The 24,831-nt window shown below is 36.8% G+C and overlaps 1 protein-coding gene and 1 long non-coding RNA gene across 2 annotated transcripts in view; both read right to left on the reverse strand.

Annotated features, from left to right (window-relative positions):
• The window catches only part of LOC109834159 (CSC1-like protein HYP1), a 49,992-nt gene extending 44,981 nt beyond the window's left edge, over positions 1-5,011 (reverse strand). The window contains 3 exon segments of the mRNA XM_020402094.1: positions 1,489-1,644; positions 4,733-4,903; positions 4,905-5,011. Coding sequence (XP_020257683.1) covers positions 1,489-1,644; positions 4,733-4,903; positions 4,905-5,011 — 434 coding nt within the window.
• LOC109832291 lies at positions 8,266-8,937 on the reverse strand. The gene is made up of 2 exons (XR_002244686.1): positions 8,779-8,937; positions 8,266-8,571 (listed from the first exon to the last, which is right to left on the reverse strand). It is a non-coding gene; the product is annotated as an uncharacterized LOC109832291 (long non-coding RNA).

The raw sequence follows: 24,831 nt of genomic DNA on the forward strand, positions 1-24,831 counted from the left end.
CAGTAGGAGAAGTGGCTGACGTCCAGTCCTAGGTGTAAAGATTAGCTTTGATTGGGAAGTGGGCATAGGTCAAGCTCGCTGAACCACAATATATCTCAGCGTTACAATCGAATTAGCACTTTATCCTTCTCTACTCAACCTCTCATTATTTATGCTTTCATATATTGAATTTGCATACTCCATTTTACTGCATTCCCATAGTTATACTACACTCAACAAAATCAAAATTCTATTAGCTGTTTTTTTTTTTTTACCAACAATTTGTAGTGTCCTACCAATGAGCTGTTTGACATTATCCTTTTCGCCGCAAATAAACCTTATTCATTTTCTTCTAGAATTTGTTCTAGTGTGTTACTATTACCATTTAGCCAAGTTATAATGATAGACTGATCACCTCCCTGCATCTTTTCTTGGTAATGCATAAGATGGATAACAATTGAAACATAGTGAAACTCATTTGTTGCAATTGCTTTATCATCTCCTTTAAAATAAAGGACCAAACATAATGATCAATACAAGCTGCTGATTTTGTAAATGAATCATTGGGATAATTCAATCTTTTTTATGCGTGCCAAATGTTTTAATCCAAGTATCTTGTGTAACAGCAATCAGAGGTGAACAACTTCAACTGTCGAAGTTACCAATTAAGTTCACAGCATTTATCTTCCTATGAATTCTCAATATTTAAAGTTCTCTCATTCTCCACGAACCATAATAAACTTGACTAACATTTCATTAGGGTGGCATATATCCTTCCTAGTGATAATCTTAATTTGTCTTTCTCCAAAAATAAGCTATGATCTATACACAATAACACGAGCACATAGTGCCGGGCACGTCAATTTTACTGAGAACGTCATTAACAAGCTTATATTCTTACATTTTTTATATATCTAAATTTGACTCGTATATAAGTGTAGTCATTATTCATATAAGAACGAACAAATTTTTAGTAAAATAATTTATGCAACAATCAGATTTTCTTAAAAAAGAGCAGAATTTTAAGGTAGACATTGATATCGATGTTTACGCATTTGTATGCATGAGACATGAACATAATCATTCTTAAATTGCACCAGCATAGTAAAGCATATTTCTAGGAATCTAATGAAGTAATGCCAGAACTCATAGTCCTAGGAATTTATGCCATATGGAATCTTTCCATTCCGCATGCTAGAGTATCTTTTAACTGACAAACACGTTTCTAAGTTATGTCCGTAATAAAACTCATTTCTGCTTCTAACACAGCATGATGTAGTTCTTTAGCAAGCTCAAAAAATAATTATGATCAAATCAATGAGAATGTTGTTTTAACCATAAACGGCATCTTAGATTTAATCTTTTTTTATTTGGGATAGAACAGATTTAATCTTTAAAGGTGCTAAACATTAGCAGTGGGACACAGTAAACAGATATCAGCAAACAAACTATTTTCCATAGAATGTTACCCATTAATATTCTGTTTTCATAAAATCTTACAGAACTTACTTATTCGAGCCATCCTTTACATTTGAAATGGTGAACAAATCCAAAGACTTGTTTGGGAGATCAGAAAAGTCAATATCGCGAAGTTGATCGCCCAAATAGTTCACTGGGAGAAGAACAAAAATTCCTATAGCCCCAGCAATAGAAAACACCTTCAGACTGCACCAAAAAAATAACAAATTCGTTTTTAATAGCTAAATCTGTCAAACAAAACGCTACTAAATGGCATATAGTTAAATGAATGTTATGTTAAACAGATGAAGGAGAATGGGGTTTCCAATTGCAAAAGTAAAAGAAATAGTGCAAGATACACCAGTTGTAGGGAGTTTTTGTCAATTGAAAGACTACTTTAACTGACATTTTTCAAAATCGAGTGCATCGCAAGAAAGAAATCCAGCAGCAAACATTGAAATTTTACCCAGAAATAGCATGAACTTCTCACGGTCCACATAACACATCCGTGATTCTCAAAAAGTTCAAGGTTAGAATTTTTTGTTATATTTAACATAGGTGTTGAGGGAATATCCAGCAACATTATTGCTACAATTTCAAAATCTTAAAAGTGGTTCTAGTGACTGTAAATAATTGCTCAGATCAGGTCATTTATCTCGTAAAAAAGAAACATCATTTAAGCTTTGCATTATTTGATCCTTGTTGAATTTTCCCCAACAAATCATTCAAGAAAAATGAGAGAGAACAAGAACCACACTATAAAGGTTAAGGGCAATCTGATGGTGTCATGAGTACAATATTGATGCTTTGGGTGCATGAAAAATGAACATGTCACTTGGGAACTAATCTACAATAAACAAACTCGAGCCAATGAAAAGCAATAGCTATTCCATGGCCATGAGTAACAGAAAGTGTAATATCCCAAGTATAGCCCCACATCGGATAGTGATTGAGAGATTGAATGGTTTACAATATAAGTCCAAGAAGTCAAGTGCAACAGTAACAAGTTAATTTTGGTAGTAGATTGAGTCAAACCACATGTTGCACTCAGTGGGTCCCAGCGCAGGCCTAGGGCATGAGAAATGGTATCAAAGCAAGTAGCCAGCAGAAAGTGTGGAGCTAAGTGCTATATGGGACTAAGTGCTACATCGCGTGACTCCGGTGGGAGCCACCTCTAGAGCTCGTAGGAGCCACCTTGATAGTCCACATGACCTGGCCGTGATGTGATATGTGATACAACATCTCGTGACTATCGCGGGAGGCACCTCTAGAGCCCGTAGGAGCCATCTCGGTAGTCCACATCACCTGCCATGATGTGATATGTGATACCCCAAGTATAGTCCCACGTCGGATATTAATTGAGAGATTGAATGATTTATAATATAAGTCTAACGAGTCAAGTACAACATTAACTAGTCAATTTTGGTAAGAGACTGAGCCAAACTACATGTTGGGTCCAAGGCTTACATTGTGCCAACAGGCCCTCGGGCCGGAGCCATGACAGATAGTCAACATATGATAGCAAAACCAAAAGGATACAATAAATAATAGGAGTTTTCATATTAGACCCCTAAATTATTGCTAATTCTATATTAGAACAGACCCTCAAATCTTTATATCTCTAAATTAGACCCACAGATCTTCATATCTGCTTGAAAAAGAAGTCTTATTTAAAACAAATTAATAAATCCAGGGGTATAAATCCTTCCTAGATTTCGAGGTCTTATTTCAAGCAACTTAAAGGACGTGAGGATCTAACTCAGAAATATGAATATTGAGGCATCTAAAATAACAAAGATTTGGAACTCCAATAGGACAACCCCTAAATAATAGCCATAATTTGAAAATATTTACAGACAATCCGGTCAATTTTCAATCATACAGCAGTTGTTGGATTTGTTATTTTTTTCCTCAAGTTGAAGATGTTTAGAGAAACTGTAAAATTTATATTTGGAGATGTTCAAGTGAAAAAGGGAAGAAAAATACTAAGAGGAATATCATAGAATCAGATGGAAATTAAAGGAATTCTGGACATCTACTGCCAAGCGGAAGCAGAAGAGGGTCTGTGTGCAGATTTGAGTCCAAAAGGCATATATTAGAGGTATGGTTGTCGACCAATTTACAAGTTAGCCAAGTCTGGCATCAACATGTAGTTCACTCAGCTCTAATTTGCAAGTGAATGTGGTGGATCAAATCATTGAACCGTTTGACAAACATACACCAACATGACCCATTTGATTTGAGTTTCTGATAAGTTAAGTGGTCTCAATGTGATTTAGATGGCCATAATGCAATGACAAGTTCTAACAAGTTGAGCATCTTTTCTCTTTCGAGAAAAATTTAGTTACTTTACACAGCAGTACCCTTTTGCAATAATCTATTTTAACAGAAGTATACTATTACTATTAGGTAAGAGTTTGTTTTGGAGCTAGAGCTGTAATAAAATTTCGCTAATTTTAGAGTCATAACTGGTATTAGATTCTTCCAAGCACAAAAATCAGTTCACTTAGGATGCCCATTTCATTTCTTTTCCGACATATACAGCTATAGTATATGAACAGTTTGCATTTCTAATCTGGTTCTTTTAACATTAAAGGCTTAGCTTTCAGTTTCTTGTGGATTCAAGATCCATTTGAGTTTATTATTCTTCAGAATCAATTCCGTATTGAAGTTTCAGCTTCAACCATTCTTTTTTCTTTGCTTCCTTGTGAAACATACACTAGTCAATGTGTTTGGCAATAATTCTCTCTCAACAGACATAGGCCAGTTCCGACAAACCATCCATAATAACCTCTACTTATTAGGTTAATTCGTAATGAGTAGTATAGATTTCTCACAGCTCCATGACTGTATAACACAAATAAGATGCAAAGCTCCTTCCCTCAACCAATAGCAGCAGAAGGACACAGTTACTTTACCAATATTCATTGCTTCAATCAAAAGATTCTGTCATTCAAGAAAAAATAAGGCTTGTTTTCACTTTAATACCCCAAAGTTTCAACGTTTTGCAACTTTGGTGTCTTAAGTTCTATTTTGACAATTAAATGCCCAAAATTTTCGGATTGACCTTAATATGGTAATTGCATACTCCAAAGTCTCCTCGCGTTCCCCAAAACTGAAAAAAGAAAAAAAACGGCACAAAAGAAATTCCCGTTTGCTTTATATGTTATATCCTTGAACAAAATCAAGGGCAATTTTTTCGCACTTTGGCGTATTTACATAACAAAGTTTGAAAAGGTAGTACTTTGGTGGTGTCAAAGTGCAAATACCCCAGAAAATAACAGAAAAAAATTACCTAAAAATGAAGATCCGCATGAAGACGACGCCGTCGAGGCCGGATAAAGCGAGGAGCTCGTCCTCGAGACTCTCCACGCCGCTCCGACCCATCCGGCGACGAAGCAGGCTCTCAATGCTTAAAACCGCCTCTCTGTGAGCTCTCCCCTCTCGAGACCGAGGCGAGGGGTTAGACCTCTTACGTTCGCCGCTGCTTCCTGAGGATGGAGTAGAGCGCGAAGAGCAGAACGCAGAGGCCGAGGTTGATGCCGACGGAGGTGAGCAGAGCTGAGACGATCATCTCGTTTGAGATCGACGCCGAGGAGGTCACGAAACCCTAGAAATTACGGGAGAAAAGAGGGTTTTCTTCTCTTGAGATCGAGAGGGAGTGAGCCGGTGGGGGAGCGGAGACTGAAGAGGGAGGGAAATAGGGGAGTTGAGGAATCCGAGGTGAGGCCACGTGTCTCAGAGAATTTTGGGAGTGGGTCCCAGTTGAGGACACCTAATCTTTCAGGATTTGGACGTGGATAATGTTAAGTATCCTCATAAAGTGAGGAGTGATGTCAGGAGCACACCCCAAACCACACCTCCAACCGCACCTCTCCTCTCATTTGCTACAGTACTCCGGGCCCCACATGAGTTTTTAAATTTTAAAAACTCATGTGGGGCCCGGAGTACTGTAGCGAATGAGAGGAGGAGGTGCGGTTGGAGGTGTGACTTGGGGTGTGCCCCTAACATTTCTATAAAGTGAGAATGGCCGGTTTGGATTTTGTTTGTGAGCGTAGCTTGAGTGCGCCTAAAACCGCTTTTTATTTAGGGCTGTTTGTTTGCTAAAAAAATGAGAAAATCCTCTCGTCACGTCAGATTTCAAAAAAACCCCTATCACGTAGGATTTTGATTTTAACCTATTTTTAAATTATATGTTTGTTTCGTTTATGATTTAAAAAAGGGAAAAATGTTTTAAGGCCCCAAAAAAAAGATCCGGTTGTGACCCAGACCCAGCAATTAATTCCCTTAGCATTTAGCCCCATAAAATAGTGAAAATTGTGGTCCAGCCCTAAAAGCCCATTCATATACATGTATTGGGTGTATTTTGACCAACCTACCTAAAATGCCCTCATCTCTCACCAAGGAAATCTTCCTCTTAACCCATGGAGCTGGTGATCTGCCATCACAATTATTTGGCATCTAGTGGGTCCGATTGTCCTGCTCTCCCTGCCCGTCTTCCTCTTCTCTGGCTTTGTCTCCTACGCCTCTAGATCTCAGCCACAGGTAGGTAGTTATCAACGAGGTAAAATGTGGGATCGAATATGGGATCGAAGGATCGAGCACCAGGATTAGGGACGAAGGCTGTTGAGCCTCCTAATTGGTCGACGAGATTTTGTGAGGTTAATGATACTGGGCTTAGAGATTGGGTGTTGCAGGTTTTTGCTGATAGGAATACTGGGCTACTTCCATGGTAGTTCAGTGAGAGGATTATACTACATTCATCACATTTTGGTATACAGAAGAGTAGAAGAATTTTTTTTGTTTTTCCCCCCCTCGTTGATGTTGTTTCTATCTCAGCTTTTGTAATTATAGATAGATAGGGAAAATCAATTCTTTTTGTAGATAGATAGATGAATATACATTCACGCGTTGGATATTTGTAGTTCTCTTGTTATATTCTTTTACTTCTCCCATCTGAATCTTCATACATCTCTTAGTTCTCAACCTGTTCTAACGGTTCAATGTTTTTTGGACTAAACAAACTTCCCTGATATACTAACTACGCTAATAGTTTTTTTTTCTTCTTCTGAATTTTGTTTCTCTTTACGTAGTTCTTAAGAGGCAAACTGCTCTCGACCTTGGAACATTGTGAGTTAGAAGGCCTTTGATGAGGCCATGAGCTTATCGTAATTCCATTTTTCCTTGTTATCATTATGTTCTTGTTGACTTGTGCTTGTCTTTGTGATATTGACCAATGCAGTCACAAAGGACGTTCCCTCATTGAGAGCTATGTGCTCTGTTTGTCCCCTGGTGACTGCTTTCAGGGACGAAGATGTTATACCTGCCTTGATGTAATCCTTTGAAGAATCTTTGCCCAAGTAACTCAGGTGTTTGATGGGGGTTGTAGGTGTTTGATGAAATGCCCAAGTAACTCAGGTTTTTCATTTATTTTTTTCTAGGAGTTGGACACAATATTACATTCTGAGCCGCCACCAGAACCAAAGTATCAGCTGCGAAGATCAAGCTCAGCTTCTTTCTAAAGAATGCATGTATACTAAATTGTGTAGATTTGCATGGAGATTGGAGTGGTTTCTGTAAGATATTTGTATACTAAATAATATCAGCTGCAAGAATGTAAGAAATTTTGTGTAATGTACTTGTTTAGTTGAGGTATTCTGTTTATGTATCCTGTTAATTATTTTGGTACTATAATAACTTTCAGCTTAAAAAGTAAGTGTTGAAAAGGTAAACCGTCAGACGAAAATGTTGACTCTAACATGAGCATGTTAACTTTCACTTGAAAACGTTAAATCTCAGTTGAACATGTTAACTTTTAACCGTACATGTTAACTTTCAGCCGAACATGTTAACTTTCAACTGAACATGTTAACTTTCACTAGAATATGTTAACTCTTATCTGAAGATGTTAACTTCAAGCTCTACATGTTAACATATAGCTCAACATGTTAACTTTCACGTTAATAATGTTAACATTCAGGCAGATATGTAGTTTTTTTTTCATTTGAACTTATTAAAAATATGTTTTGTATCAAAACAAAATGTAGATATATGGTGGCAAAATACCATAAATACAATAACATGTGTAGTTTGCCATCCACACCAAGACAAAGCCTTGCATTTATGATGATGATAACACTAGAAAGGAAAACAAAATGATTATATGCTGCTAAAAAGTTGATATTGTTGCAGACTTTTGTAATCTGTAAAGTTTTAAGACTAATCATATGCTTGAAATGAACATGTTAACTTTCACCTGAATGAGTTAACATTCACGGGAACATGTTAGCCTTCCGCTCTTTACGCTAACATTTATTAAAAATGGTTAACTTTCAAATATCCCCAGAGCAAAATAATCATAGAAGACCTAGAACCTCCTCAAACTTTCCCATCTCACATAAGCTACCAACAACAACTAGACAGATTCCTAGTTGGGGTATGCCCAGACTCTTGCATGTTAACTCTCATCTCTATATGTTAACTTTCAGGTGTATATGTTAACGTTCAGATTTATATGCTAACATTCACGTGAACATGTTAACTATCAGCTGTATATGTTAACTTTCATCTGCATATGTTAACTTTCTTGTGAACATGTTAACTTTCAGCATAATATGTTAACTTTTACTATTACATGCCAGTCTTCTTTATAACATGATAACATGCAACTGAATATGTTAGCTTGTCAAATGTACATGTTACGTATTGGCTTTTCCTATTGACATTCAAGTAAATATGTAGTTTTTCATTTGAACCTGTTAAATATACGTTGTATCAAAACAAAACGTAAATATATAGTGGCAAAAATATCAGAAAATACAATAAGAATAATAAAGGTCAAGCTTGCTGCATTGTTTGTCATCCACATTAACTGTTTACACAACTAAACTAATATACACAATACAGACATGCACACATGTTTTGGTTCAACCAATCATTTTTTAGAATAGCTTTCTCCTATCCTTATCAAATGTCTCTGCTTGATTCTTCTGTTGACATCCTTCCATTAGAAGTTCAGCTGCTAGCCTGGCACGGATGACATCATACTCAGCATCGGGAGTAGTTACTTAATTCGTATCAACCCCATGGATTATAGCCTTCATATATAACGGAACGAAAATTTCACAATCAAAACTGCATGATATAAAGTAGCAAGCTAGTTAGATATATGATACTGTATAAATAAAAAAGATTAAATTTGTGAATTACTAACATTCCAGTCTGTTGCTCTGATATAATTTTAAAGTTTTACATAACAAAATGATGGTGAACAAATAAAATTAATTTATAACTTCAACATGTAAGTTTAAATAATTACTCCAAGCAAGGTATATATCTTACTGTTCTAGCTTGAGCAGAAAAATTCAGCAACTTTCTGCATGCATTGATTTGCAGACGTTGTTACCTCCTCACTCTGGAAAAGATCAGCAGCTCGCTCAAAGTAGTCCATAGCCTTCTCAATGTCTTGTTCTTTCTCATATAATTCACCAAGTTCCCGCGCACACACGCAAGGTATATTATGATAAAAGTTAACATGCTACGAGGACAGTTAACATATAATGATGAAAGTTAACATATTATTATGAAAGTTAACATGTAACAATAAAAGTTAACCTATTATGATGAAAGTTAACATGTTCAGCTGAAAAGTTAACATGTTACGAGGAGAGTTACAATATAATGAGATTTAATAGTGTATCGTAACTTGAAGATTATGTACATAATCTGTATATATTATGTACACAATAACCTCAAGATTATGTACATATTATGTACCATAATATTCAGGTTTTGATATACATAATTTATATATAATCTTTAGTTTATTTTGCACATCAAGTTCTATTTGAATAAACTTGTAGATATTCACATGACATTCATAATACATTTCACATACAATCGTAATAAATTACACTAAAATTGATCACTAAATAGGTATAATACATTTTATTAAATTTTGATCTAAGTACAACCAAACCATGATTCCCCTTCTTCCCCGGTAACCTTTCATCCTATAGAATAATAACAAAATAACATCATCATCTTACATCAATCTCTTAGCATTACAAAAATAATCACAAACTAGTACAACTACGTGCAGATGGACCCCATCACAAATCTACGTGCAGATAGACACCATCACAAATCTAAATGTAGTTTCTTTGAGCTCAAGAAAACCACCAACACACATACGAAATTACAGAAGAATAGAGAACTTCCACAGCCGTGCCCCATCAGGTCAATGCCAGCACTGTTTCATAAGAAGCATCAAGGAACAAAATCATTGTAGAACTTTAGATTAGACCATCCTATCCACCTGCAAGCACGACATCCTAAGCTTTGTGTAATTTTACAATGCCATGGACATCTTAGATTTGCACCCTCTAGCCATTGTATACCATGGTTGTCATGTTTAACGATTGATAATCATATCAAGAGGAAAGTATCACCACTACAGTAACAAAAGATGGATGGAAGATGAGAAGAGCTTGTGCTCCCTACTTGAAAAAACCGCCTCTAACGTTGCATGCAACATTTCTTGTGATACATAAAACAGAGACGGAACTAACCACCTTTAATACAGAACAAGTTAAATCAATCTTTTGATCAAATCGCAATTACTTAGGCATCCATTATACCTCTGCTTGAGGAGCATGGTAAGGGGCAAAAGCTGGAACAACATGAACTCGCGGCTTATCTTTAAAATCCCACACTGCCAAACGATCATCAATCACTAAAGACATCCTTGGGTGATGCTTCCCATCTTGAAAGACACTTAGCAATGACTTCTTCAATTCTGTGGCACCACCAGAATTAGTATAATATGAGAACTTGCATCTTAATTAAGCACATTACATAACTTAATAAGATCAAATAATGAAACCGAAAATCGGAGAGGGCAAGGAGGAGGAGGGGGAGGGTATCTCTGTTGTTGCTGGCTCTGCCATTGATTCTCCTCTTCGTCATCGGAGCTGGATACACTAGATTGAACGAAAGCGATGCCAAAGAAAGAGAGGAGATAGATTAGGGAGGCAACAAGGGAGAGAATGGAGAGGATCTCGACGAACCCAACGACATGCAGAGGGGTGCAGGTGCGGATCTTTTCACACCACCGGCGCATGAGGAAGAAGAGTGAGGCCATGAAAAGGAACGAGAAGAAAAAAATTCATGTGGCAACTGGGGAGAGGGAGGGCGTCGGAGGTCTGGATCTTGGGGTCAACCTTCGCGGAGGTATCCGCCGGAGAGGAGCGGTGGTCAGAGGCGACGGCGGCGGCGGTGGAGAGGTATCTCCGGCGGACAGGTTGAAGCGTGAGAAGAGAGAAGAGAGTGAGAGGGTAGTTTTGGGTTTTGAAAAAGTACTCTCACTGTTCTGCATTGGAAATGTAACTAGGGGCTGAAATACAAGTAATTCTTGTGTTTGGGGCTTTGTCACTCAAAAAATAATACAGGGGGCTTAGTCACAACAGCTTTATTTTTTTGGGGCCTTAATACATTTTTCCCTTTAAAAAATGAGGGTGTCATATATGATGTCACGTCAGATTTTTGATAAAAGTGTTTTCACACCAAAACCTCTGAAAACATTTGGAAATATCACTCCAATAAATTTTTAATTATTAAAAGCACTGTTGAAACAATGACTGTGAATAAAATAGATTATTTAATTGCTGAAAACACTGTTACTATTACGGCTGGTTTCCATTTTATTTTTTTATGTTCAAACAAACACAAGAAATAAAAGTCGAAACACTACTACTATTGTGGCTGAATTTGTTTCTTATGTGACGTGGCGCTGACGTGACGGTGATTTCATTGCGAAACAAATAAAAAAAGAAATACAGGAAAATGTCTTGATATCTCTTGAAATGAGTTGAAATGTGAGTTTTCCATTTCCGATTTTTTTCAGAAAACAATCAAATAGCCCCTTAATCTATATCTACATCTACATTTATCTATATCTATACTACTTATAAAAAATAATACCCATGTCAAAACTTTTCATTTTCTTTTTACCCTCTCAATTTTTTATAACTCAAAATTATATCATTAATTATAAAACTAATGATCCATAACCTCTCATTAACTATGAACTTTTTCATTTTCTTAAATTATTTGGTCATTCACTAGAATATATTAACAATTTATAATGATAACAAAATTCATAAATATATAATAATTTATTATAAAGAATTATTAATTATATAAAAAATAAAAGTCATTCATTTAATAAATTATTGCACATAATTATTATTACTAATTATAGTATAAATAGGGGTTATTTCTTTATGTTATAAAGAATATTACCTTGTTCGATAATTAATGCCATCTTAGTAATAAAAATTTAGATGTTATAAATTAAAAATACTTTTATTTTAGAAAATTAATTTATATAAAAAAATTTGGATCCTTGAATTTTATGAGACATATACTTTTCTCTTCTTTTTCTCAAAATATTTGGTCACTCGCTAGAATATACTAATAATTTATAATGATAATAAAATTAATAAATATATTATAATTTACTATAAAATAATTATTAATCGTAATGAAATAGTATAATTATTTATTTAATAAATGTACATAATTATAATTATTAATAATAATATACTCTCTACCCCTATTTATAGTAAACATCAGTGAATGAGAGCCCTTGGATTGAAATCTTATCCAAAAACAATAAATTTCAGCCTTAGATTCGTAACAGAATGTCGGAAGTATTGATACCAGCATCGATAGGCGTATCGATGCTAGCATCAATACGGGCACCAATGCTAGCATCGATGCCCCCATCGATGCTAGCATCGATGTGAAGTCCTTCCTGGTTGTTGTCCGAGTATCCACCTTGTGTTTGTTCTTAGGCTTGGGCCTTGGACATTTTCTTGACATTTTGGGCTTTAACACTTCATTAAATATTGAAAGAATTTATTTGGCTTCATGGGCTTCATTTCTCCGTGGCTTGATTCTTTTGCTTTGGGCTTTGGATATATTGGCAATTTGATTTTCCAATGGACTTCTTAATTTCTCTTTTGCTTCATTTCTTCGTTAAATCAAGGGATTTTGATGAGAGATGAGATTTTTTTGGAATTTATTCTTCATTAACCTGCATTTAAAGATAAAAACAATTATTAGTGGCATACTTATTCATATAAAATAGATAATAAGGATATAAAATTATAATAAAATATGATTATTAGTCAGTTACTAGAATTTTCCCTTTATGAGAAGGCTCAGACTTGTTGCAAGGGTGAGTGCGACCCCCAGCTCGATGAGTTACTCGGGGTTCATTCATCGCGCCTAAGCATTCTTTGAGTGGAGCTTTTGACTTGATCCTCGTGCAAAGGACCTAGGCGTTCCGCTATTGCTTTCCTGCCTTTGGATATGTCCATACTATCACAGAGCTTCACCGGAGGTGTGGGATTAGAAGGAGCGAGATCTGAACTTGATGAAAGCTGGGAACCAACTTTGGATCTGGAACCGAGCGAGACACACAACCGATGTCTCTTGTCGGGTAGAAGCGTCGACTTGGCCTTCGGCACCCAAACTTGCATAGATCTTGGTGTTTTTTTGAACACTTCTTCTTTTTGTAATTCTTGTGCCTTTCGCACAAGGATCTGGGATTGCGCAAGAAGTGCGTGATGCTTCTGGATGCGCTCCTCGAGAGTAGAACGGGTTCGTTTGATACAAAGTCATTTGTTAATCAGAGGTTAGGAGGAGGATCCCGATGCTTGTTGTGGCGATAGCTTAGCCACTTGGCGCTTTCTGAACTCCAGATCCGCTTGGTAACGGAGTCCGTCCACTTGATCCAAAGCCTTGGCGAATTGGCGCGCGAGGCGTTAGCGTTGCCTTTGACGTGCTCTCTTTGATAGAGTTCGCGCGCCTTCAGCAATCGACTCCTTGATCAAGGAGGAGTTCAGATCTGCAGATCTGGCTTCATTGGACGCTGATGGATCGTCACGAGGTGCAACTGTAGCAACGGTAGCGGGGATATCGCCTTCTTGAGTCTTCAAATCTGAAGATCAGTAGATCTTCCGGGAGGAGGAGACCTTCCTGCACTTATGAGGAGAGGCGGATCTGGAGGAGGAGGAAGAGATATACTCTTCGAATTTCTTCTGGTCGAATTCGTATTCGACCTCTTCGATCACTAGGATCTTGATCATCGGTTGTGACACGACAGCCTCGGTAGCGAAGCTATTGGCTCTCACTGTGGTCGCCAGCTTGTTTGGGGAGAAAATTAATTTCTTCATTGAGGTATTCATTACAACTTCAGTCGTTACAATGAGAATACAAAAAGATAGTCTTTTTATAAGACTCTTACACAATGAAAATAAAACGTACAATTCTCGTCAAAACAAACACAAAGATCATTTATCGGTCTTCTGCTTGCGTGGGATGTTTTCCTGTACCGGGGTTTATCCGTGGACCACCGAACAATCAGATCTAATCCAGAGTTTCGTTGATTCACGAAGGAATCAAGAAACCGAAGCAATTATCTCAGTAACAGCGAGGTAACTACTCTTCTCGAGATCACCGCAACGGGGCGATCTCAAGGGAAGAAATCGGGAACTGCAGATCTAATGAACTCTCATTCTTTATGCCTAAAGAACTCGATCCGATCTCCTCCTCCTCTCTGAAATTCATGCTCCTTCAGTCTTCAATTCAGCAGGGCTTCGCCAACGCTCGAGAATTCCAGATCTGAAAAAATAAAGGCCCTGAGGCTATATTTATAGGCTTCGGGACCTCCGTTTTTGGATAAGAACGATCGATTCACTCTTATCTTCAGTTATAACCACTTAACCACGTTCTTAGATGATATTCGATCAGTTGGAACATATGCAGACGGTTAACGGTCGAAAAACAACCCAAAACTGCAAAAACCAGATTTTCGGGTCTGCGGACACCCGTGGGTGTCTCGGCCAAGCGTGGGCCGAGACACCTCTTGGGCCGAGACACCCATAGGTGTCTCGGCCAAGGCTTGGCCGAGACACCTCTTGGTGTCTCTCTGAGGTTTGGCTTTGAGAGTTTCGTCCGTTCCCGCTATATTTTTGTCATCCGAACTCGGAATCATGCAATTCAAAATGCGTCAGAAAGTCGATGAGGAGATCTACAAGCTCCCATGATTAAATCATATGTGGAGTAAATGGGACATGAGGGGTGCTTCGTCTTTCGAAAGCAACACGGAGCTCCCGATCAGCTCGTGTTTCCGTTATTCCGAAGTTCCGTTATTTTGCATGGTCCATCGACTCACTTCGTGTATTTGTCATCGTCAAATGAGCTTCTATAACTCAAACAGCAACGTTCATCTTCTTCTCTCTGTCTCGAGCCGCGTGCGGGGACCTATAGGAAATTTTTGACGCCTACAATGTTATCCATATACGCCTCCAAATTACGGCCAATTTGGGTTCGAATATTTTATTCACCAATCTCTGATAAATGACCCCAACATTATTGAGACCAAGGGTATCACTTTATAGAAATAGGTCCAGTCTATAATGAAGGAAGTATTCTCTTCATCATGTTTAACCATCATGATCTGGTTGTATCCAGAGAAAGCGTCCATAAAACTGAGCAGTTCATGGCCAACGCTCTTGTCGACCAACTAATTAATCTTTTGGGCAAGCTTTATTTAAGTTCATGAAGTCCACGCACATTCTCCACTTGCCAATAGATTTCTTGACTACAATCACATTGGATAACAACTCCGGATATTAGACTTCTTGAATGAAGCTGGTTCTGAGTAGTCGGTCAACTTCTTCTGCAACGGCTTCTATCTCTTAGGGCCAAGATGTCTCTTTTTTAATCAAACTGGCTTGCTGTGTCAGTCAACCGAGAGCTTATGGCTTAACACTTTTGGAGATTCCTGACATGTCTTTGGGTCTCCAAGCAAAGACATTTGTGTTGTCTTGTAGGAATGCGACTATAACTCCTCGTTGTGGCTCGCGAGCCCTAGTCCAATTATAACCCTCTATGGTTCATCGAGGACGAATCGTTCTTCTTACAACACATCTACAAGAGTTGTCTACTCCTATTCTTAGTCTCTCTGCACTTGGAGTTGGATATTCTCGATTGGCAGGGTTTCTGAAACTCATTTTTCTTTCATCGAGAGCAAATAACATGATCTAGCCTCTCGTTGATTACTCCTTACAGAGTCGAGTCCTTTTGGGACCAGGAACTTCATCATCTATTAATAAGCAGATGAGAATGTGTGTAGGATTTTTTTAAGGAAGTTCTATCGAGAATAATATTATAGACGAAGTTCCTGTTCATTACAATGAATTAGTCTTGGATTGTAGACTGGCTAGGATATTCACCAACTACTAGAGGTAGAGTGATCAATCCCTCTGGTTGGACTGAATGCCCTGAGAATCTAATGAAGGGACTTGGGCAGGGCCATAAATCTGACTTGTTAACCCCTATTTAGTTGAAGGTATCCATAAACAAGATGTCGACGAAGCTTCCAGTATCCACTAAGATGTTTTTGACTCGAAAGTTATTAATCTTAGCTGATGTAATCATAGGGTCATCATCATGTTACTAAAGGAAATAGGTTGATCTGCCCTTGGCTTCTTCTCATAGAAATTTATTTCCAACACACATCAAGGATACTTGTTTCGAGCATTGTTGAACATCCCTCCTGTCGCTGAACCACCACTGATGGTGTTGATAATGCCTCGAGTACCTTTTTCTCTTGGTTGATCATCTTGTTGATGTTGGTGACGGGGCAATCTCAATCTTGATCTTCTTCTCTTCGACTTCTTTGAGTCTGGTTCCCCTCTAACTCGTCAAGAGATGAGCTATATCATGTCTTCGATGTCTCTCTGGAGCACTCCACAATCATCGATGCAATAATTGTGGTCTTTATGATACTTGTAATATTGTTTGAGGTCTGTGGACCAGGGGTCTGGCTTCGTGACAAGGGGGAAGGTAGTAGAGATGTGTCTTTCTCTCTAAATCAAGTAAAAAGCTTGTGAGAGAGAAGTGTTGGGAGGGGGGTAAGGGCTAGTTTCTTGGCCTCTCTCCTCTGATCCCTCCTGTCAGCCCGGTTGGGCCTAGAGTCAATTTGGGGAGATATTTTTCTATTTTCCTTCCTTGAGAGGACCCGCTTCAGCTGCCTCTCATAGGGCCACCTTCTTGCACGCTCGACTATCTTCTGTGTCCTTGTGTCCTCGAGCTCTGACTATTAGTTGTCAAAATTAGTCACACGATTTATGATAAATGAGTTAGAAAATTTGTCGCCTTCCAACCCTGCAGAGTCGCGACCATGGTGGCCTTGTTGCTAGGGTCTTCAACTTCCAGCATTTTGGCTTGAATTTTCTTGAAGTAGTCCCTAAGGCTCTCCCCTAGTTTCTGTTTTATCTGTAGCAGGACGGAGAAGGGTGACTTTTGCTTAGTGTCAATTAAAAATGGTGTACATATTTTTAGCTAATATGTTCAAAGCTATGAATGTACTTTTATCCAATGAGTCCCATCACACCTTGGCACTTCCTATTAAGGTGATTAGGAAAGCTCTACAGATGATCAGATCACTCACTTATTGCGTGCGCATCGGATTATAATAATTTTGCACATGCTCTGCTGGATCTCCCTCGCCTTTATATTTTCCAATGTGAGGCATTTTGAACTTGGTGCATGGAGTGTTCATGATCCAATAAACAAGCAAAGTGTTCCCTCTAATGACGTCTACAATGGTGTTAAATGTCCGGTCATAACCAGATGTAAAATTAGTGGCGGAGGGGCCTGTAGTAGTGTGAGGATATCTGGCAGCACGCGATGTCGTCCATATGTCGTGCTTAGGGATAAAATTGGGACTCTCACCAGTTGCCTCCATGAATTGTGGTGGTTGTTGTGAATGAGCAGCGAAGCGAGTCTGATGGTGAGGTGGAGGAGTAGTATATCCAGTTTGTTTCCCGGTGTTTTTTTGGTTTAGATTGGTCTACGAGGGAGGAGCAACGAATGATGGAGGAGATTGCGGGGTAGGAATCTGGCTTAGAAGTTCGTTTGTGAAAGAAGCAAACTGTTGCTGAAGAGATTGAGAAATTCTTCATGTGGATTCTTGCAACTGAGCCTAAATGACGTAGCCCACATTAAGTGCTTGTTTGGTAAGAGGAACTAATGATCGATCTGGATAGTCAGACTTAGTCATCTTGTGTAAAGAGAGGCCCCATGGTGGGCACCAAACTGTTGATGTCAGATGTTTAACAGTAGGGTTTAGTGTGATTTATGGAGAGTTTAGGGTCCATTAATCTTCTTCGATGGTTGATTATTGAGCAGAGGGTTCGATCCTGCATACAAACAATACGTATGAGGATTAGAGTTGGGTTCTCTAGTGGTTCCTCTGACAATCAAGTCAATATTGATCCCAGGTGGAGGAGAGAAAGTATGTTTATTGTACATTGTTGTGTGAAAGAATTGCGTGTTAGACCCTAGAGGGGGGTTATTAGGGTCTTATGCTAATCTAATCCGATTAAATGCCAATTAAAATTAATTAACAAGTTATCCTACCAAGTATGAAATACCACAAGATATATGAGCTAGGATAAGCAATGTAAACAATGAGATATATCCTATATGATGAAATATATATGCAAGGATATATAAACTAACACAAGGGTAAATAATATGAAACAAGATAGAGGATGATATGAATAATGATACAATGGCGATATGAGCAATGAGCACAAATATAAATAAACGCCAAAGCACACTCAAACACAATCAAATGATCACGGAGTTCGGACCTTCCGTCCTACATCTCCGCTCCCCACTCCCGAGGAGAAATCCACTATCACAACCGAGTTTTCTACGTTCACCCGAATAACGTTTATACCTCACACTCGGTTTTCTAGCTAACCGAAAACTTTACAATCGACACTCTTGCAATCACACTCTATACACTCACAAGTGTTGGACCTAGCCGTGTCTCCCTCAAGTGCTCGGTTACAACCTCTCCCTAGGCTCGTCAACCGACGCCACTCCTCTTGGGACGATCCCCGACTCTCACCACACACTCCTCTCGGTGTACAAGTGTATTACAAAGTGAATCTCACAATATGGATCAATAAATTTTTGTTCTCTACTATGGATGAGAACACAATGAAAGTTCACACTCCAAGTTACAACTCTCACAACCCCAAATATATTATGAATGCAAATACAATAAGCTCAAGTGGGTGTGTGTAACAATGAGATAAAATCAAATCTAAACTCAATATAAAACTAGCTTTAATAGAAATGATAATTAACAAATAATTAATAAATAAAAGCTAGAAGATGGAGATTGAAGCCCAAACAAGAAGGTGATCTCCTCCACTTGTTAAAACTTCTTCATAAACCAAACAAACACTAAAAACACACTTAAACCCTTGTTTAAAACTTTCTTAAACTTGTTTAAAAACACTTCTTAAGTGGGTGTAAGAACTGAGATCAATGGGGGTATTTATAGCCTCCTAAGACCTCAACCAATAACCCCAAAAAAAACACAAAAAAGCCCAAAGCAAACAGCTCAGAAAAATAACTGTTGGAAACCAATGATCAAATCTGCGGTCGACTGTGGAATTCTCGCCGTCGACCGCGAGGCACAAAAAAAGCTGACAAAGGGTTTGAAAGCTGGCGGGGGGGCGCGGCGGTCGACCGTGGGAAATTTTGAACTCACGGTCGACCACGGCGGTCGATCGGGAAACTCTCTGCTGCCCACTGACGAAAGATCTCAGGCGCGGTCGACCGTGGCGGTCGACCGTGAACTGATATATGAAAATGAAGTGCTGAAAACTGTTTTTCTGATTTTAAAACACTTTTTAAAAATATCAAACAAATTTCAAAAAATGTAAAACTTTGGGGAATGATTGTAGACATGATAATAAACATGCTACAATGACTGTTTTCAAAAAAGACTTCCCAAATGAAAAATATCATTATTTTACAAAATAATCCAAAACATGAAAATGTAAACACATGAGTTTGATGTTTTGACCTAAACCAACTTTTGAAACTTTGCAAAATGATTATGTTGACTTAATAAAATATGTATATGATTATTGTTAAGTCCAAAAACTAAGAATACAATATTTTTACAAATGCAATAGAAAATGAAACATATGAGTATGTATATGAAAATATATTTGTTTCATATCTAAGTAGATAAACCAAATCACAATAATAAATATAAAATATGTAATTTCATATTTGTAAACATGAAAACCCAAAACCATGCATGTATATATATATAACTATATACATACATAGAAACTAAATACGTGTGTGTATATAATATTGAGCTTAGAGTATCTAACACACATAATATAAAACCTAAACTAAGTTACCCAAGTTATGATCTTGATCTTCAATAAGCTCGACTTGGTACACTTACGGATGAAGCTTGAACTTAATCATTAACTTTGAATAACGTTGCTTCACTCCACAGTTCCGCCAACCTCTATTGAATATGATCGTGAATGCTCGATTCCATCCATCCTCCAACAACATTGTTTGTCTATAATAAATAAGAAAAAACAAATACTAGACAAACAACATTAGTGGTAAATTGTTTGTTAAACATCATCAAAACAAAGAGGCCAACAATCTTCCCCTTTTTGATGATGACAAACAATTTACAAAAAGGATATATGCGTGAAAGGAAATGAACATACAATGTATAATATATCATGCATATAAACAAGAAAGAATATACTCACAATATTTCTCCCCCTTTGACAACATCAAAAAGAGGACAAAGGGATGAAGAGAGCGAAAGCTCCCCCTATCAATATGCATGAGTGAGTATAACACATAGAAAGATATAGGGATTTCTCCCCCTATCAAAATGCCTCATGAATATATGAAATGAAGATCATGGCAAACATATGTGAGCAAGCATAGATGGAAAATATGCTAAACACAACTCACATACATAAAGGCAAATGAGAGCATATATAAATATATCAAAGTGAAAAATAGTGTCTCATATCAACGAACATAAAAACCATTTGTAAATGTAGATTTATGAAATCAAAAGAAGAGAAACGTGAGAATCATGTAAAAAGTTTTCAAATGAAAACAAATTAACCAAGAGAAATCTTAAATCAAATTTTAAATCCAAAAACGTAAGACCAAATCATCATTTATTCAAAACATCATGAGAATCAACCATATCTAGCTCTTGAGCTAGTAATAACCCATATGAATATTTAAGCATCCGGTAAACGATTTGGGAATAAACACCCAATAAACCCGGAGGGTATATAACTACAAGCCTCTCAACAAGATCGAAACTAATAATCATGGAAACAAAAAAATTAATCAAAGAAAAATTGTTTTCACGTTCAAAGAATTTTAATTGCATAATTTTCAAAACCAAGACAAAGAAAGATAAAAACATTAAAATTCTTGGTTTAAAAATTAAATTTGTTTTGGTACCCAAGAACTCTTGGTACCAAAAGATTTAGGGACATGACCCCTATCATTTAAGCTCAAAGCCCTAGGATTACCCGTTTAGGTGCATATGGTGTACTAGCACGGTCAAAACAAAAATTATACTCATGACCTTTCCGATTGCAATAGGTGCAATGAAGAGGGTTAAATGATTTGTGTTGACCAAGTGGGCGTGCACGAGAATCATTTGCAAATAAAGATTTTTCTTTTAAATTATTTCGCAAATGAGAAACATCATTAAACAAAGATGGTTTCTTTGGAGCATTTTGCAAAATAGAAACTTTTTGCACATCAAAACAAAATTTAGCAAGATGTCCAAACCTACCACAAATATCACATTTAAAAACATGTGGTCTACTAGCACAAACATCACATTTAAACTTTTGTGGTCTTTTAAAATCATTTGGCAAAAGTGAAGTCTTTTTCAAATCATAGCAAAATTTTGCCAAATGGCCAAAACGACCACAATGATCACACTTGAACACACTAGCATGCTTATGATGAACTTTGTGAGAATGAGCATGTGAATGTGTAAGTGTACAAGATGAAGAAGCTACATGAGATGCACAAGGAGCATTGATATTTTTATGTTTGTGTGCGTCATAGCAAAATTTAGCTAGATGGCCTTTACGGCTGCAAATAGAACACTTGTAAACTTTGCTATATATGTGTGCATGATGAGTGGATGATTTCTTAGACTTGGCACACATATCCATAAGCCTCTTATGGTTATCAAAGCATATTTTCAAAGTTGAATCTAAAGATGAAATGCATTTTTTATAAGATTCAAGTCTTCATTTTTAGGCACATATGCACTTTTAGAAGTAGAACATAAATAGTTATTTATAAAAGAAGCAGTATCATTTTGTATGTTCTCTACTTCTAACATGACATTATCTCTTTCATGAGTTAAACTAGCAACATTTGAAGTTAAAGAAACATGATTCAATTTTAAATTTTCATTGTTTTTTTAATGATCATATTTTCATTAGAAATAGTTTCAAACTTAGATGCTAACAACTAATGATCGGATTTCAAATCCTCATGCTTGCTTTTTAAATCAATAATTTTTTTATGTAATAAGTTAAAGGCATGCAATAATCTTTCACTAGCACAAGCAAGTTCATCATTAGGTAAATCATTAATAGATTCGAACTCGCAAACCTCACTAGGGCTATCGCCTAGTGACTATGTGCATGATGCTCCATATGAACTTGAAGCCGGATCCTCCAAAGCTTGTCGGATCGCCTCCAAGTCCCCTTGATGTGCTTCAATAAATTTTCATAATATGTAAGCACTATCAAAATGAACAAACTTGTTAGAGAGAGATGAGTTAAAAGCATTTAGTAAATACTCTAACAAGATATTGTTCATTATAAACATACGATGATCATTTTTATTCTACTTGGATTTCTCCGTAGTGGGCACAATATAAGCATCATCTATAATTTTCCATAAATCAAAGTGTTTAGATTGAACAAAATGTTTAAATCTAACACACCATTGGGCATAAGGAAAATTATCTAATCTAGGAGCAATATTGATGGCATAACCTAAACAAGATGCATCGTTCAAATCCATAATGTATATATGCAAGCAAGATACAAAAATCAAAAATTAGATTAGCACAAAAAGATAATTTGGATCTTTAACTCAAGGCGATTAGACCTTAAATCAAAGAGCACCAAGCTCTGATACCAATTGTTAGACCCTAGAGGGGGGTGATTAGGGTCTTATGCTAATCTAATCCGATTAAATGCCAATTAAAATTAATTAACATTATCCTAGCAAGTATAAAATACTACAAGATATATGAGCTAGGATAAGCAATGTAAACAATGAGATATATCATATATGATGAAATATATATGCAAGGATATATAAACTAACACAAGGGTAAACAATATGAAACAAGATAGAGGATGATATGAATAATGAGACAATGGTGATATGAGCAATGAGCACAAATATAAATAAACGCCAAAGCACACTCAAACACAATCAAATAATCACGAAGTTCGGACCTTCCGTCCTACGTCTCCGCTCCCCACTCCCGGAGAGAAATCCACTATCACAACCGGGTTTTCTACGTTCATCCGAATAACGTTTACACCTCACACTCGGTTTTCTAGCTAACCGAAAACTTTACAAACAACACTCTTGTAATCCCACTCTACACCCACTAAGTGTTGAACTAGACGTGTCTCCCTCAAGTGCTCGGTTACAACCTCTCCCTAGGCTCATCAACCGACGCCACTCCTCTTGGGACGATCCCCGACTCTCACCACACACTCCTCACTCGGTGTACAAGAGTATTACAAAGTGATTTAACAATTAAGCACAATATAGCAAATGATTGTTCTCTCTAACAAGGTGAGAACTCAATTAGGCTCAACTCAATGTCACACTATCCCACAACCCAATTATATAATGTATGCAAATACAATAAGCTCAATGCAATGAGATAAAATCAAATCTAAACTCAATATAAAACTAGCTTTAATAGAAATGATAATTAACAAATAATTAATAAATAAAAGCTAGAGTAGAGTTTAGAAAACTTCTCAATAGATGACAAGATGGAGAGATGGAGATTGAAGCCCAAACAAGAAGGTGATCTCCTCCACTTGTGAAAACTTCTTCATAAACCAAACAAACACTAAAAACACACTTAAACCCTTGTTTAAAACTTTCTTAAACTTGTTTAAAATCACTTCTTAAGTGGGTGTAAGAACTGAGGTCAATGGGGGGTATTTATAGCTCCCAAGACCTCAACCAAAAACCCCAAACAAAAGACCAAAAAGCCTCTCATAAACCAAACAAACACTAAAAACACACTTAAACCCTTGTTTAAAACTTTCTTAAACTTGTTTAAAATCACTTCTTAAGTGGGTGTAAGAACTGAGGTCAATGGGGGGTATTTATAGCCTCCTAAGACCTCAACCAATAACCCCAAACAAAAGACAAAAAAGCCTAAAGCAAACAGCTCAGAAAAATAACCGTTGGAAACCAACGGTTAAATCGATGGTCGACCGTGGAATTCTCGCGGTCGACCGCGAGGCACAAAAAAGGCTGAACAGAAGGTTTGAAAGTTGGCGGTCGACCGCGGCGATCGACCGTGACGGTTGATCGTGGGAAATTCTGAACTCACGGTCGACCACGACGGTCGACCGAGAAACTCTCTGTTGCCCACTGACGAAAGATCTTAGGCGCGGTCGACCGTGGCGGTCGACCGTGAACTGATATATGAAAAAGAAGTGCTGAAAACTATTTTTCTGATTTTAAAAATGAAAATGTAAACACATGAGTTTGATGTTTTGACCTAAACCAACTTTTGAAACTTTGCAAAATGATTATGTAGACTTAATAAAATATGTATATGATTATTTTTAAGTCTAAAAACTAAGAATATAATATTTTCACAAATATGCATATTCTATGTAATAAATACTAAAACACAATAGAGTATGAAATATATAATTTCATATATATAACCATAAAAACCCAAAACATATGTATGTATATATATAACTATATATATGCATAGAAACCAAAACTTATGCAAAATAGTCCAAAACATGAAAATGTAAACACATGAGTTTGATGTTTTGACCTAAACCAACTTTTGAAACTTTGCAAAATGATTATGTAGACTTAATAAAATATGTATATGATTATTTTTAAGTCTAAAAACTAAGAATATAATATTTTTACAAATACAATAGAAAATGAAACATATGAGTATGTATATGAAAATATATTTGTTTCATATCTAAGTAGATAAACCAAATCATAATAATAAATATGAAATATGTAATTTTATATTTGTAAATATGAAAACCCAAAATCATGCATGTATATATATAACTATATATATACATAGAAACCAAATACGTGTGTATATAATATTGAGCTTAGAGTATCTAACACACATAATATAAAATCTAAACTAGATTACCCAAGCTTGATCTT

This window comes from Asparagus officinalis, chromosome 3, assembly GCF_001876935.1.
Source record: "Asparagus officinalis chromosome 3, Aspof.V1, whole genome shotgun sequence".
In the NCBI taxonomy this organism is placed as follows: Eukaryota; Viridiplantae; Streptophyta; class Magnoliopsida; order Asparagales; family Asparagaceae; genus Asparagus; species Asparagus officinalis.